At 45.0% G+C, this 14,632-nt stretch overlaps 1 protein-coding gene across 3 annotated transcripts in view; it reads left to right on the top strand.

The window, feature by feature from the left end:
- The window catches only part of Aldh1l2 (aldehyde dehydrogenase 1 family member L2), a 38,516-nt gene extending 31,156 nt beyond the window's left edge, over positions 1–7,360 (top strand). For all 3 annotated transcript variants that reach the window (XM_040755201.1, XM_005083785.4, XM_013123373.3), the window contains 5 exons: positions 301–399; positions 1,326–1,491; positions 3,276–3,381; positions 4,111–4,310; positions 6,895–7,360. In XM_040755201.1, coding sequence (XP_040611135.1) covers positions 301–399; positions 1,326–1,491; positions 3,276–3,381; positions 4,111–4,310; positions 6,895–6,950 — 627 coding nt within the window. In that variant the 3' untranslated portion in view covers positions 6,951–7,360. The remainder of the gene's footprint in view (positions 1–300; positions 400–1,325; positions 1,492–3,275; positions 3,382–4,110; positions 4,311–6,894) is intronic.
- Positions 7,361–14,632: the final 7,272 nt, after the last annotated feature.

Raw genomic sequence — 14,632 nt, 5'->3', positions numbered from 1 at the left:
TCCTAGCATCCATATAAGAAGCCAGGTAGGGGACCGTGTGCACCTGGCGTCCCTGCTGGAGACAGGAGCCACTGAAGTCTAGCCATGGACTCTGGCTAAAAAGTGAGAGACTGTGTCTTTAAAAAAAAAAAGTTAAAACTGGAGAGCAACTAAGGAAAACAGGTGTGTTGGCCTCTAGTTTCCACATGTACGCGCTCATGAACGTGCTCTCACGCTCATGAAGGGCCACCCTCTGTGTGGAACTGGACGGCAGGCTTGACTTCAGCAATGCTAATGTGGCCTTCTCTTCTGCTTCTGAAGGGCATGGGCGCAGTATTTTTCAATAAAGGAGAGAACTGCATAGCAGCTGGACGGCTGTTTGTGGAAGAGTCCATCCATAATGAATTTGTGACCAGAGTGGTAAGGCATCTTCAGATTCGCGTTCAGTCTGACAGATTTCTTGAAAGGCGCTTCTGGGGTGAGTCAGGGTTTCAGATGTGAGTCAGCAATAGCAGGGCTGTGGAAGTCGAGCGGGCTGAGGATGGTTCAGTGACGGAACCAGTGCTTGACATATGTGTGGCCCTGTGTTCACGCACACGGGCACCCCAGGTGTGTTGGTACTTATCTGTAACCCTAGTGAAAAGGAGACAAGAAGGTGCCTGGGACCCACTGGCCAAACAGCCTCGACTATCCAGGGAGCTCCCGGCTAAGGAGAAACCCTGCCTCAAAAGAGGAAACCGAATCCATTCTGGCATTTCTGGCATGGGTATCTCATGGGAACCTCACAAGGGCATTCTGCCATATTTAAGAAGGGAAACACACTAGAAATTATTTTGCCATCAAGGTGACATGTTAATGAACATCACAGAATGTTAGTTAATATTCAGAAGTTGAATACACAGTGCCAGGCTTGTATTGTTAGAAAATAGTACTTAAGAAATTGGCCTTAGCCAGGAATGGTGGCACACGCCTTTAATCCCAGCACTCGGGAGGCAGAGACAGGCAGATCTCTGTGAGTTCGAGGCCAGCCAAATTCCAGGACAGGCTCCAAAACAATACAGAGAAACCCTATCTTGAAAACACCAAAAAAAAAAAAAAAAAAAAAGAAAGAAAGAAAGAAAGAAGGAAAGGAAGAAAGCCATGGTGTAGAGTGACTGTGACCAGGCAGGCCACTAAACCCTCAGTTTCTCCTGTAACGTGGAAATAGTGAAAACTTACTTCCAGTGCAGCTGCAAAGAGCCAACCGCACATCTGTCAGCTGCTTAGTACACCATGCACCACACGGAAACTCGGCCAGGGGATCCACTGTCCCCACTAACACTGGATGTGGACTGGGTAATGTACAGGTGGAAGAAATTAAAAAGATGAAGATTGGTGATCCGCTGGACAGATCTACGGACCATGGGCCCCAAAACCACAAAGCCCATCTGGAAAAGCTGCTGCAGTACTGCGAAGCTGGGGTGAAGGAAGGAGCCACACTGGTGTACGGAGGACGACAGGTGCCGCGGTCAGGTAAGGGCGCCTCCCGGAAGTGCCGGTGCCTGCCCACACCCAAAGCGAGAATGGATGGCGATGGCTTCTGTGTCGGTGCCATCCCTGCAGGAGAGTGTGGTGTGTGTGTGTGTGTGTGTGTGTGTGTGTGTGTGTGTGTGTGTGTGTGTGTGTGTGTGCGCGCGCGGAATCCAGATCCATCGGTTCTCTCTGGAGCTGGTGAAAGGTGAACCACCAGATTTTAAGTGTTGTGAACCAAATGTGAATTCTCTGTTAGAGCAGACCACACTCCTAATCATTGAGCCATCATCCAAACCAATAGTAGAATTTATACTATGACCCAAAAATGTATGTTTACTCTGCTGGGTCACTTACTTTTTGAGTCAGGGTTTCTCTGTGTAGCCTCAAACTCAAGAGATCCGCCTGCCTCTGCCTCCCAAATGCTGGGATTAAAGGCGTGTGCCACCACTGCCCAGTTTTTTTGTTTTGTTTTGTTTTTGATTTGCAAGGATTCTTCTGTGAAAATGTCCCTGTACCACCTATGCAGTCTTCAGTTCATCCAGGAAACACATGATATTTTTATTTTCCTTTCAATTACCAATATTTAAAATTAGGGGCTGGAATAGTGTAGAAAAATCACTGTCTTGCATTTCTCTAACAGATAAAATCTCTGATTCCGGAAGAAAATGGTGGTTCATGGAGGCTGGCGTTGTTAGATCAAGGCAGTGGGAGGGGAAGAGATGGGTTAGGGGTTTACATCACTGGCTGCTCTTGCCAAAGACTGGGTTTGGTTCTCAGTACCCACACAGTAGCTCACGACTGTAGCTCTAGGTCCAGAGGGTTCTTCTGGTCTCCGTGGGCAGCAAGCAAGCAAATGGTGTGCATACATCCAAGCATAAAGTATTATTTTTTAAAAAGACTTATCGTTTTTATTTTACGTGCATGGGTGTTTTACCTGTATGTGCGCCTGTATATCACGTGCTTGCCTGGTGCCTGTCACAGTCAGGAGAGGAGCTGTATCCTCTGGGACTGTAATCCCAGATGGTTGTGAGTTCAAACTTGGGTCCTCTGGAAGAGCACGTGCTCTTAACCATTGAGTCATCTCTCCCTAACCCAATTTATTTTCTTTAAAGGAATACGCTGTATAGATAAACAAATATCACTGCTAAGACATTCTATGGCTTACATACTTGGGAAGCTGAGGCAGGATGGGGGTTCAAGACCAGCCTGGGCTGCATAGCAAGCTCCAGGACCCTGAGCACCAGGGAGCTGTTGTCTCAACGGAACAAAGAGGAGGGAAGGGCAGGAGGAGTAAATGCCGAATTAAAAGGGGAGTGAGAAATTAAACAATCAAATCTATCTGCAGATTTATTTCAATCTTAATTAAATAAAAGAGGGTAGTAGCTATCAAACACTGAAAGTGAAATAAAAACATGAGTAAAGAATGTCTCAGTTTCATGAGCGTTAATCTCTATTGTGGTTATGTTTTTAAAAATGCCTGTTCTTTTGCCTGACTTGTACCGAATGAAAATGGAGTCTGGATACTGTTTTAAGACATGGCAGTGGGGAAAATAGCAAATCAAAGATGCTGAAATATGAATTTTTATTAAGTACATGCTCTACTTTGACATCCTTGAAGCTTTCACAATAAAACCGTTAAAAAAAGAAGCAGTCAGGAGGGTTGATGAGGCATAGAAGATGGCTCGATTCTTGTTTGGCTAAGCCTGGGGTGGAGATGGACCCCTGAGTGAGCTGAGGATGAAAACGATCTTCCCTGTGACTGACGCTTTGGATTTTACTCTCAGGGTTCTTCATGGAACCAACTGTGTTCACAGATGTCGAAGACCACATGCACCTTGCCAAAGAGGAATCCTTCGGGCCTATCATGGTCATTTCTAAATTTCAAAATGGGTATGTTCCTTAGGCACACTCTGTAACGTGGGTTTCAGCTAGATACCGTCTCTGTCTTGTAATATACAAAGAGCATGCGACCAACAGACATGCGATTCTTCACCGTAGGAATAAGCCAATTGGGGGCTGGGGAGTCAGCTCAGGGGATCAAGCGATTGCTGTGCAAACATCAAGTCCTGTGTGCAGATCTCGACACCCACTAAGAGGGAGGTGTGGTGGCATGCACCTGCGAACTGGGTGTGGGGGAGACAGAGACAGGAGATCTGTCAGACAGGCAAGCCAATCCAGCCTGACTGGTGAGCTCCAGGTCTAATGAGGGACCCTGTCTCAAAAGCTAAGGTGACAGAATGACTGTTGAGATCTGGAAAGGGTTTGGGGTGGGGGGCACTGGAGAGCTTTGACCCTGTACAGACCTGGAGAGGGGTGCATACAGGATACATGCTCTGGAAGTCAGGGAAAGGAAGCTCACAAATGATCCTTGAAGACTGAAGAGACAATGCTGGTCAAATGGAGAGAGACACTACACAGCATATGTGGAGAGTGAATACTCTAGGTTATAATATCTCACACAGTTTTTCAGTGTCGGCCTGGAGTATTTCATTAATAAAAAGTCTAAGCAGGTGCCAGGGAAGTTTTCCTGCTTTAACATGCAAAAAACCCCTTCCAGCAAAGTGAGTGTGCTTTACGGTACTTTTAGTGGTGTTTTCTGCCTCTGCAAACATCTTACAGGGACATCGATGGAGTGCTGCATCGAGCGAATAACACTGAATATGGTTTGGCCTCTGGGGTTTTCACGAGAGACATCAACAAAGCCATGTATGTGAGTGACAAGCTAGAGGCGGGAACAGTTTTCATCAACACCTACAACAAGACAGATGTGGCAGCCCCTTTTGGTGGAGTGAAGCAGTCTGGCTTTGGAAAAGACTTAGGTGAGTGGGACATATTTCACTTCTGTCCATCCATGTTACATCACACAGAACATACAGTCCGAGACAACAACACCCCTCATTGTTTTAAAGGGCATCTTCCACACAGCAGTCTACAAAGGACACTGGGATTTTAAAATCCATTAAATAGTTTTTAAGACAGCTTCAAAGATTTACTTGGGTGCATGTGTAAGTGTGCCATGTCACACATGCTGCCCTCAAAGGGCAGTTGCCCAAGTTAGTTCTCTCCTTTCACCCCGTGGGTCCTGGAGATTAAACTCAGGTCATGGGGCTTGCATGAGAAGTGCCTTTACCCATCCAGCAATCTCCCGGATAAAATGTTTTAGCTAAAATGTTTTGGGTTGTTTGATTTTTTCTCCCCCCAGACGGGTTTCTCTGTGTAACATTCCCAGTTGCCCTGGAACTCACTTTGTAGACCAGGCAGGTCTTGGATCTCACTAGGATCCACCAGTCTCTGCCCCCTCCAGTGCTGGGATCAAAGACATACGCTGCCACCCTGCAGGATTTTTTTCTTCAAATCTTGACTCTCGGTATGAAACCAAGAAGACAGTCTGCGGGTTGAAGTAGCGCTGGAGTTGGTCCTTTCTCTAAACTGTCTTGCAGAGTCACTGAGATAAGCAGGGTGTGTTGGGTATGTTGGGCCTCTAGGATCAGAGTATGGACAATGCTGACACTTTACAGTCAGTGTTGCCCCGACATTTCTCAAGCCACAGCTCACTTTGGATGCTGAAGTTGTGCTGGGCCCTGAAGTTGGACTTTACTTGATGAGCACAAGCAAGTGAACCCAGCAGACAGGTGCTAGGATCTCAGGCTCTGAGACAGGAGGACCAGTTCAACAGCATCTTTGGCCAAACAGAAAATATGAGGCTATGTATGTGAGTCTCAAAATTATCTGAAACACAAAGTATTTGATTTGCTGAAATTTACCTGCAAATCTGGCTCATATGGGGCCTTAAATTCTCTTCCCAACTGTTATGCCAAGTTTGTGAGATCCCAAAAGACCACCAAAGGAGCAAATGCACAAGGCTGATTGTTAAGCCTCTGCAGGGACCCTGCCCAGCAAACTGGTGCAGCAGCTGCAGGAAAAGGATGCCTGGCCTCTACGGCAAGAGGTTCATAAAGGAAAAAGCCAGAGGGTAGTGCGTGCCTTGGCTGTTCAGGATTGGGTAAGAGTAGGTGACTTTTGGATTCATTGACGGGTTTAGGGAAATTTCAAAATTGTTACTAACAGCTGCCCACAAGGACATTTGTGCTGTGCAGATGTTGTTTACCAGAATTACTGTTTTGACTTTTTGGACCGGGACAGGCAGTTTGGGTGTTCCTTGGAACTGTTTAGGCTCCTTGGATGGAGCTGAGTTAGTCTTGTGCAGGGAATTTCTTAAGGTGACTTTTTCTTAGAATGGAGTCCAGTCTACCCTGCTCTCTCACTAACGGTTATCGACAATGTATTCACAGGAATAAAAAGTGGTCTTGGATCTAAAACATAGTTGGAGGTTTTCTTGGAAAATTTTTGCTATAGAAGCAACCATTTCTGCTGGTTCTCTGACAGTGTAACTGATAGTCAAAGGCTTGCTTTATTAGAAAACACTAGTGCGCCTGTGGTTCCTACAAGTTTTATTAGAAAACACTAGTGTGTCTGGTGGTTCCTACAAGTTTTATTAGAAAACACTAGTGTGCCTGGTGGTTCCTACAAGCTTTATTAGAAAACACTAGTGCACCTGTGGTTCCTACAAGCTTTATTAGAAAACACTAGTGCGCCTGTGGTTCCTACAAGCTTTATTAGAAAACACTAGTACGCCTGTGGTTCCTACAAGTTTGAAAGCCCCTTAGTCTCAATATTGGCTATCCCTTGGGTTACAATCATCTAAAAGCCAAAAAAAAATCCAATTCAATTGCTCTGGAGCAGGCTGGGAACAAGTTTGCAATTCTCCCTCCGTTACTCTAGTGAGGGGACAAGTTGGACAACCCTCTATCTACTGTGTTCATTAGTGTCTTTGTGACACTACGCCCTTGGCCCCTATATCCTGTCTACCATCTTCAGGCACTCTGACCCTGGCCTCTGTAGTGACCACTTGCCTGGAAAAAGGCAAAGCCTAGATGTGGTCTTGTGTCTCTACCCAGCAAAGGAAACTGCACTTCCTTTCTCTTCACAGTAAGTTGAAAGTGAATGTCACCTAGCTTTCCTCACTGTACTCAACTGGGCTTTATTTAATGTGACTCAACAGATTGCACCCTGGTCACAGGATTGCAAAGTGAAGAAACAGATGGAATTCATCAAGCAGGGAACAGGAGGAAGGCTATGGCTGAAGCTTGCCAGCCAAGGTCAACCCTTGCAGGGCTTGGAAGGCTAAGTCCTTAGTAATCATCATGGTCCATGGTCCATTAGCATTTGCACTGTGAGGACTGTTAGGGATGCCTAATGTCACTGTCTTCCCCTAACTTAACTCAATGCACCTTCGAGTCAGCAAGGCCCTGGGATTTGTGTGAACCTGAGGAGCATTGGCCTAGGCCACAAATCTTCACCCATCTTTGTGCATGTTCTACTGGGTACTCTTTTCTTCCCCAGGTGAGGAAGCCCTGAATGAATACCTCAAAACTAAAACGGTGACACTCGAGTATTAGAGCATCAGGAAGTCTTTGGTGAACAGCCGTGTCTCAGCCCCTCACAAGCTGACAAAGGAAGAACCGTCTGTGAACCCCAAAATATACACAAGGACCAAGAAGAGGGTTGGCCCACTCATGTGAGCACTTGCCCGAGGGCCTCAGTAAATTCTAATACACCAAATGCTTACCTCTGTTAGGTTTGAACAGTGTTGGGTATTGCCTGTATTTCTAAAGTACCACTGCCTGCTCCCTCCCAGGAAGGGACTTTTCTCTTCAAGGTTCTCCATTTCGAACACACTGACCTCACTCAGCTAAAACGTACAGATGCATTTAGGATTCCTGGGTTTCTAACCCCTGAGCCATACATAGTGGATCCTGACAATGGTTTCTTTAGTTTTGCTTTCAATAACAGTGTATCCCACACAGAATATGATGGCTGTCCATTTTCCTTTTCATAGAAGATCGACCTTTGTGCCTTTGACTATTCTGTAACCCACTGTGACAGACGAGCAGCCGTGAGCATTTCTTCCACATCTACCTACTTGGTACAAGGTTAAGTTCTGAGGACACCACATTTACTAACATCATCTTTGGTCTATAGTTGGAATCCTGGTAACCAGCCTTTCAGGTGAATTTTAGGGCATAAACAGCACATGCTGGCCAATCACAGTCACAGTACACTGTCTTACTCTCTGGCTGGGGAAACTGCCTGGCCCCTCTGAGCTCCGGCTTCCTTATGTACAAACAGGGCTAGCAGTGCCTTCCTCAGAGCCCTCATTACAAGGACTCTGTGCAATAAGAAAAGCCCCAGCACTAGACTCCACTGTCTGTGTAAACCATTAAATTTAAGTCTTCCTTTCCATCACTGCGTTAGCTGACCAGGTGAGTGAACTCGCTAGAAGGCTCATAAACCAGTGGAGTTTAACTTCCTACTTCTCAATCAGCCATGCTTGGACTACTCTTCCTACCCATTCGCCCCCCATGGTGTATGACACAGTAGAAGAAACCACCACGCAATGAAAACTCTGCTGATACAGTGGCTCATGTCTGTAACACCAGACTCAGGAAGCTGAGGCAGGGTGACCACTGTAACCTCAGGTCAACCTGGGCTACGCATAAGGCTTAGGCCAACCTGAGTATAAATAAACAAAGCAAACAAAAAACACCACCAGCAAAATCAACCAAATTTTAAAATGTCAGTGTAAATATTCTCTTCAAAGCAGACTTCAACTTACTAGACTGACCTTAGTGAACATGGAGTTGGAAGAAATACAACTGACAAGCCAACATCAGCACACACAGCCTCCCGCAGAACTGTCCTCGCCGTCCACAGCTCCTCGCTGCCTCACTCTGAGAGCTCTCCAGACACACGCTCCACGACAGTGCTCACACAGCGTATGTGCTCTTGGCTGCTCTGTCATTCTGTGCCTCCCTCTATGTTCATCCTGTAACTCAGCTCTGCTTGGCCTGTACCCCCAGTTGGGTGCAGACAACTGTAATGCAAGCTTTGGGAACAAGTGCTGGCTCTGTTCAGTGCTGCATCTGCTGTGCCTAAGATGTAGGGGAGCTCAAGAGACACCTGCTTCCAGTTAAGAGGTCAGCTGATGTGCCTAAGTTTGTCACACATCTAGTAAGTGTCTGTGCAATGATCTCATAGCCTTCACCATGAGATTTTTATTCCCAATGCCTTCAATAGGGCCTGGATATGTAAGGGAGGGATACAAATAACTATTTCACAAACTAAAAATAAAAAAATAAGCACATACATATTATCTGCAAGAGCTTTTGCATAAATGGTTAGAAAGAGGGGCATGAGCCAAATTTGCTTCTCCATACTTCATGCTCCATGAAAATGAAAGTTAGGGGAAGCCTAGGCTATGAGGAGTAATGAAAGGTGGAGGATGAGCCGTAGCTCAAGGGAAGGGGACTGTTTCTACTGTTGCAAATACACTTTAAAAATTCACTTGCGTATCAAAATATGTCTAAAAAAAGACATTATTGTCTTCCCACTTAGACGGGCAAAACGTGAAAGGTGGTAGGTTAAAATGACTGAGGGGCTGGGTGTGGTGACTCACACCTTTAATCCCAGGACTTCAGGAGGCAGAGGTAGGCCTGCTCTACATAGTGAGTTCAAGGCCGGCCAAGGCTATACAGTGGGACTCTGCCTCAAAAATAAAACAAAAATAAAAACAAAAAACCCCAAACACACACACAAAAAGGTGGTGGTGACTGGAAGGGATTATTATTCTTACATACTCAAGTGATTTTAAATAGTACCTAATTATGTAAAAAGAAAACGTGACGCTGACTCATCTATCAGTTATTTCTACAGAAATAACCACACACCTAAGATTTCTTCACTGATACACTTGTTAATAGGGTACTAACTTGTTACTTTCGTTTGCAACCAGTGAGGTCGTACTCCTATCAATAAACACATCTGTGCATAGTTTGGTGATTACAATCCAGTACGTCCACTCTTGGAGCTGTAAGGTCGCTGTTAGACGGGCATCACAGCTCAATACTTACTGAGTATTTGTGTTAGGGCCAGTGACAGGCTCTGCAGGGAAAGCTCTTGCTGCCAAGCTTACTCTCCTAAGACTGAGCCGTGGAATCACCCCATGGTGAGGGGAGAGCTGACTCTCACCAGTTGTCCTTCCCTTGCACACACACACACATGACAAAGAGATAACATTTTTTATTTTATTTATTTATTTATTTTGGTTTTTACAAGACAGGGTTTCTCTGTGTTGTTTTGGTGGCTGTCGGTCCAGCCCAGCCTCGAACTCACAGAGATCCGCCTGCCTCTGCCTCCCGAGTGCTGGGATTAAAGGCGTGCGCCACCACCGCCCGGCCCATTTTTTTAAATAAGAATTTGTGTCAGGTTATGGTAGTACCTGCTGTATTCCCCCTGGGCACTGGAGAAACAGGTAGAAAGGTGTTGAGTTCAAGGCCGCCATAGGATACATATTGAGGCAAATACAAAAATAAAAACTTGTAGCCAAAGTTACACTTGCTAGGATAAATTCCCGCAAATGAGAGTGAGTTCTGGGTCAAATACATAATGACCAAGTTTCCCAAGAAGTTTGCTGCTGTTGTGCGATAGTCACACAGTGCCCGGCACCTCAGTCTTACTAAGCACTGCTCTATCCAAGGCGTCTATCAGTCCATTAACTTGTTACAGTAACTCTAACGGCTGGGCTGAATTTGGTCCAGATAGCTTCAGAGTCTGTGCTCATGGCACAGCGATGCCAAGGTGTGGGGACTTACATTAAATGTGGAAGGGACTGTCTGTCAGGACAATGAGGAAATGCGGTCCCCAATAGGCAGGAGTCGGTGCGTGCGCGCTGTGCACGCCGTATGTGCAGTGGAGGGCCACTCAGGGCAGCACTGCTTCTCTGTCCCTGCTCTCTCTAACTCTCACCTACTTGGTCTACCTGCGACCTCGGAGACAAGCTCCAGGAACCAGGAGCCACCGTAAGACACCACAGTTTCTCTCTACTTCTGGCTGGGAAGGTTCATCTCACATACACGTCCCCAAAGCACAAATGGACACGAACTTTCTGTGATGAGCTAGAGGGGACCCACAGATCCTAGAGTCTGCTGGTAACACGTCCCGTTTCCTTTGGAGCCATTGAATCAGGAAATGAGATGATGTTTAAGCTCAAGCACTTCCCGTACACAGAAGTGAGAGAAAAGAAGGTTTACAGACACCGTATATTCCAAATAGGCCCTGTATCGGGCACTGAGGGACGCACAGAGGGCCTCACCACAGCACAGCAATGCATGCCTACACACAAGTTACAACCACCGTAGCTGACATACAATTAAACACTTGGAACATGTATTTACCATGACAATTCTGCATACAAGACATTTACGCTCTGTGAATGTCTGATTCACTTTATATCACCTTTTAAAGAAAAATAAAGTGTAACTACCACACAGTAAACTACAAACATGAAATTTACAATTTAAGAAGGATTTGTACATGAGTGGCAGCACTTAAGGGTAGTGGCCGATAAGGGAGGACACAGACAGAAAGCCCTAACCACTTCCCATGAGTGCTCCCCCATCTTTATCTTTGATATGGGAGGTTGGCTTTCATCTCCAAGTCTCTCTGTTTGCACTGATTTGTGATAGATTACTGAGTATTTAGGACCTTCACCGGTTTAAGTTTCAAATGGCTACCCTGGGTTTTCTAGACCTTTAAAGTTTGCTTCCACGAAGTTTTCCTTTTTCCTTTCTGATTTCAGGCTTACATTAGTTGGAGGGTATTTCTCAATTATGTTACCATACATGAAGACATTTTAGTATGATGTCTTTATGATTTTACTCCTTTCAAATTGTGTGTGTGTGTGTGTGTGTGTTTTACCTTTGTATATGACAATGAGGTTAAATCTATTTTTTCTGGAAAACAGCTTGTCCTGACATCCCAAATAATTCACTCATTTTACACTGACTTGAAATAACATTACCACTTCAGTAAGTTATCATTTCTCGAGATTCATGCACATGCAGACGGTACTGACTGAACTCAACAGGTTACATATACATGAACATATATGGCATATCCCAAGAGTGGGGCTATTCAAACCACCAGTCAGGACAGAATGGAATGAGTACTTCAAGCTCATAAGGTAAGCGGCTGACAGCAACAGGCTATACCCAGCATCTGGGAAGCAGGAGCAGGTGCATCTGAGAGGTTCAAGACCCATCTCCTACCGAAGGCCACCGTGTAAAGGTGATCAGGACATGACTACATGTGACCTGGCATGGTGGAAAAGACATTTCCTTAACTGAAATTTCCTTTTCCCATATGACTCTAACTTGTGTCAAGTTGACATAAAATTACCTAGCACATCCTACATTAAAAAAAATCAGCAAGAACAGAAATAAATTGCTGATACATATCAAGAATTTGGAAAAACAAAGTCAAACCAAACCAAAACCAAAACCCAGTAGATGGCAAGAAACATTAAAAATAAAAGCTGAAATTAATGAAACAAAGAAAATAATACAAAGAATCAATGAATCCAAAATCTGGTACTTTGAAGACAGACCCTTGATCCAATTAACAAACAGATGACCCAAATTAGCAAACTCAAATGAGTAGGTAAACATTATAACAGGCACATAAAACCAGAGTAGTATAAGGGAATGCTTTAAAAATCTGCATTCCATCAGGTTAGAAAACCCTGAAGAAATGTATGTTTCTTTCTTTATTTAGTACAATTTATTTTTCCATTTTACATACCGTCCCCAGTCCCCCGGTCCCAGTGCCAGTGCCCAAAGTCAGAATGAGAAGGGATCAACTTAAATGAAACAAGGAAGGGGCTGGCACAGTGGCTCACATCTGCTGACTGCACCAGATGCACCGGCATCTCCTTAACAGATCTAACAACTGTGCCTACCGACTGCGAAGCATTCTTTCTGGAAGGGCGCCTCTCACACCGGTACTGTCCTGCACCATGCTCCCTGATCCAAGGAGGCAGCTGATGTCTTGCTGCAGCAGCTGGCGATGAAACACGAACCACAAAGCTCAATAAAACCCATGTGGAGTTTACTGGGGGAAGGGAACAAACCTCTAACCCTACCTCTGGGCATCGAAATCTCCCTTTCCCCACTCATCAAGCCAGGGGATCCCTCCCTGGATCAGACTGCCAGCCTGACTTCACCCACATGCCCACAGTTAGACGTTTCAGATATCTTTTGATCCTAGTGGACACATTCTCAGGATGAGTAGAAGCCTTCCCCACCACTAATAAAAGATCACAGACAGTTTCTGATCTCCTTTTCAGGGAGATCATCCCCTGTTTTGGGGTTCCTTCCTCCCTTCAATCAGATAATGGCCCTGAATTTACTTCTCAAATCTCACAGACATTGGCAAAGGCCCTTAAAATCCCATGGCATTTCCATATCCCCTACCATCCCCAGTCTTCAGGCAAAGTTGAATGAACTAATCATTCTCTCAAAAATATTCTTATAAAACTCTCCCAAGAGCTACACACAGATATCAAGGTCGACTAGCCTGCCTCCAGTCTCAGAAGAATGAGACATTACACATCTTCCAAGACCCAAGGACTCTATTGGGTCATGCCTTTTCTTCTACTCCCTTTGCTCACTCCCATCAGTTGTGAGCCCTATATATGGAGATTTAAGGTTCAAGAAACCTATACCCAGCAGTTCAAATGGACCACTCATATGGTAGGATCTAGAGACTGCCCACTAGCTGGTTGCAAAAAGGAGATACTTATCCCTATAACACCTAAATCCATTTCTAAAACATCTGCCCCCTATACCTGTTTTCTCTATGACCAGACCAGAGATCATTGTCAATGCTGGCCAAAAATTTATGGAGGTTGTCCTTACTGGTCCTGTAATAGACACAATGCATATTCAGGAACACACTCTACCTTTTATGCAGAGTAGGGATTTTTTAATATTCTAATTAAGGACCCAGAGCACCCCAGATGGGAGACAGAGGTCATTGGTAAACTTTACTATAACAATTATTACAGCCGCCCATCAGGCACACTCAAAATACAGAGAGTACTTATCCCACTCTCTCAGACTCAAAGCATAGACACAGTAGGAGAAGTGGTCCAAAGCTCCTCAAAGGCTCTTACTTCCCTGATGGCACCCCTTATTAATACTAATCCCAGCTCCCTGTCATACCACCTCTCATTTCAAACCTTAATCTCTACATACCAGCTATTAAATAATGTCTTGCCCAACTGCTTTGAAGAATGCTGGTTGTGTGTCTCTCCTGGGTCAAACTCACAACCACCCTTTGTGGCCTCACCCATTGTCTTAACAGATTTTCCCACTTTGCCACTTCTAAACTGCTCTGAGCCAAACATTACTACCACCCCTTATCTCTCCCACATCTCTCTCTTTGGTATCTCAGACTGCTTTAGCTCAGCAGGAACACACCTTGTGGGCATTCTAGATTCAAAAGACTGCAACAATACCATAACGCTTAATACTACCACACAGCCCCTATGTCCAAATATTCACAATGCGTCGATTCTCTGTGGCACACAGGTATACCACTGCCTGCCTGCCAGTTGGTCTGGGACATGTACCCTGGTGTTCCTCTTCCCTAAATCAGGAGTGATACCTGGTGAAGAGCCCCTACCAATTCTCATCACTAAGTTTATAGCAGGACGACATGACAAGCGAGCAATTCAGATCATACCCCTCCTGGCAGCTCTGGGCATAACTGCAGGTGTGGCCACAGGAACAGCAGGATTGACTACTTCCCTAACGATGTACCATAGACTTTCCTCACAATTCATCCAGGATTTCCAACAGGTAGCTCAAACCATCCTCACCCTTCAGGGTCAGATAGACTCCCCATCCGCTGTAGTACTACAAAATCGGAGAGGACTATATTTACTAACAGCAGAAAGAGGTGGACTTTGCCTCTTTCTCGGGTAAAAATGTTGCTTTTATGTTAACCAGTCAGGAATAGTAAAGGATAAAATTCAACAACTTCAAACAGACCTTCAAAAATATAAAGAACAACCTGATAGCTCTGGCCAGTGGATCACTAATAATCCAATATGGAACTGGATGCTACTTTTCCTAACCCCTCTTCTCTCTGTTTTCTCAATTCTACTAGTGGCACCCTGTCTTATAAATTTTTTTGTCTAGATTCCTTCAGCAACAAGTTCAAAAAATTTCTAACCAAACTT

The sequence above is a fragment of the Mesocricetus auratus genome, unplaced genomic scaffold (genome assembly GCF_017639785.1).
Source record: "Mesocricetus auratus isolate SY011 unplaced genomic scaffold, BCM_Maur_2.0 Super-Scaffold_100011, whole genome shotgun sequence".
In the NCBI taxonomy this organism is placed as follows: Eukaryota; Metazoa; Chordata; class Mammalia; order Rodentia; family Cricetidae; genus Mesocricetus; species Mesocricetus auratus.
The sequence above is the reverse complement of the archived record's forward strand: the minus strand, read 5'-3'. Positions and strand labels throughout refer to the sequence as shown.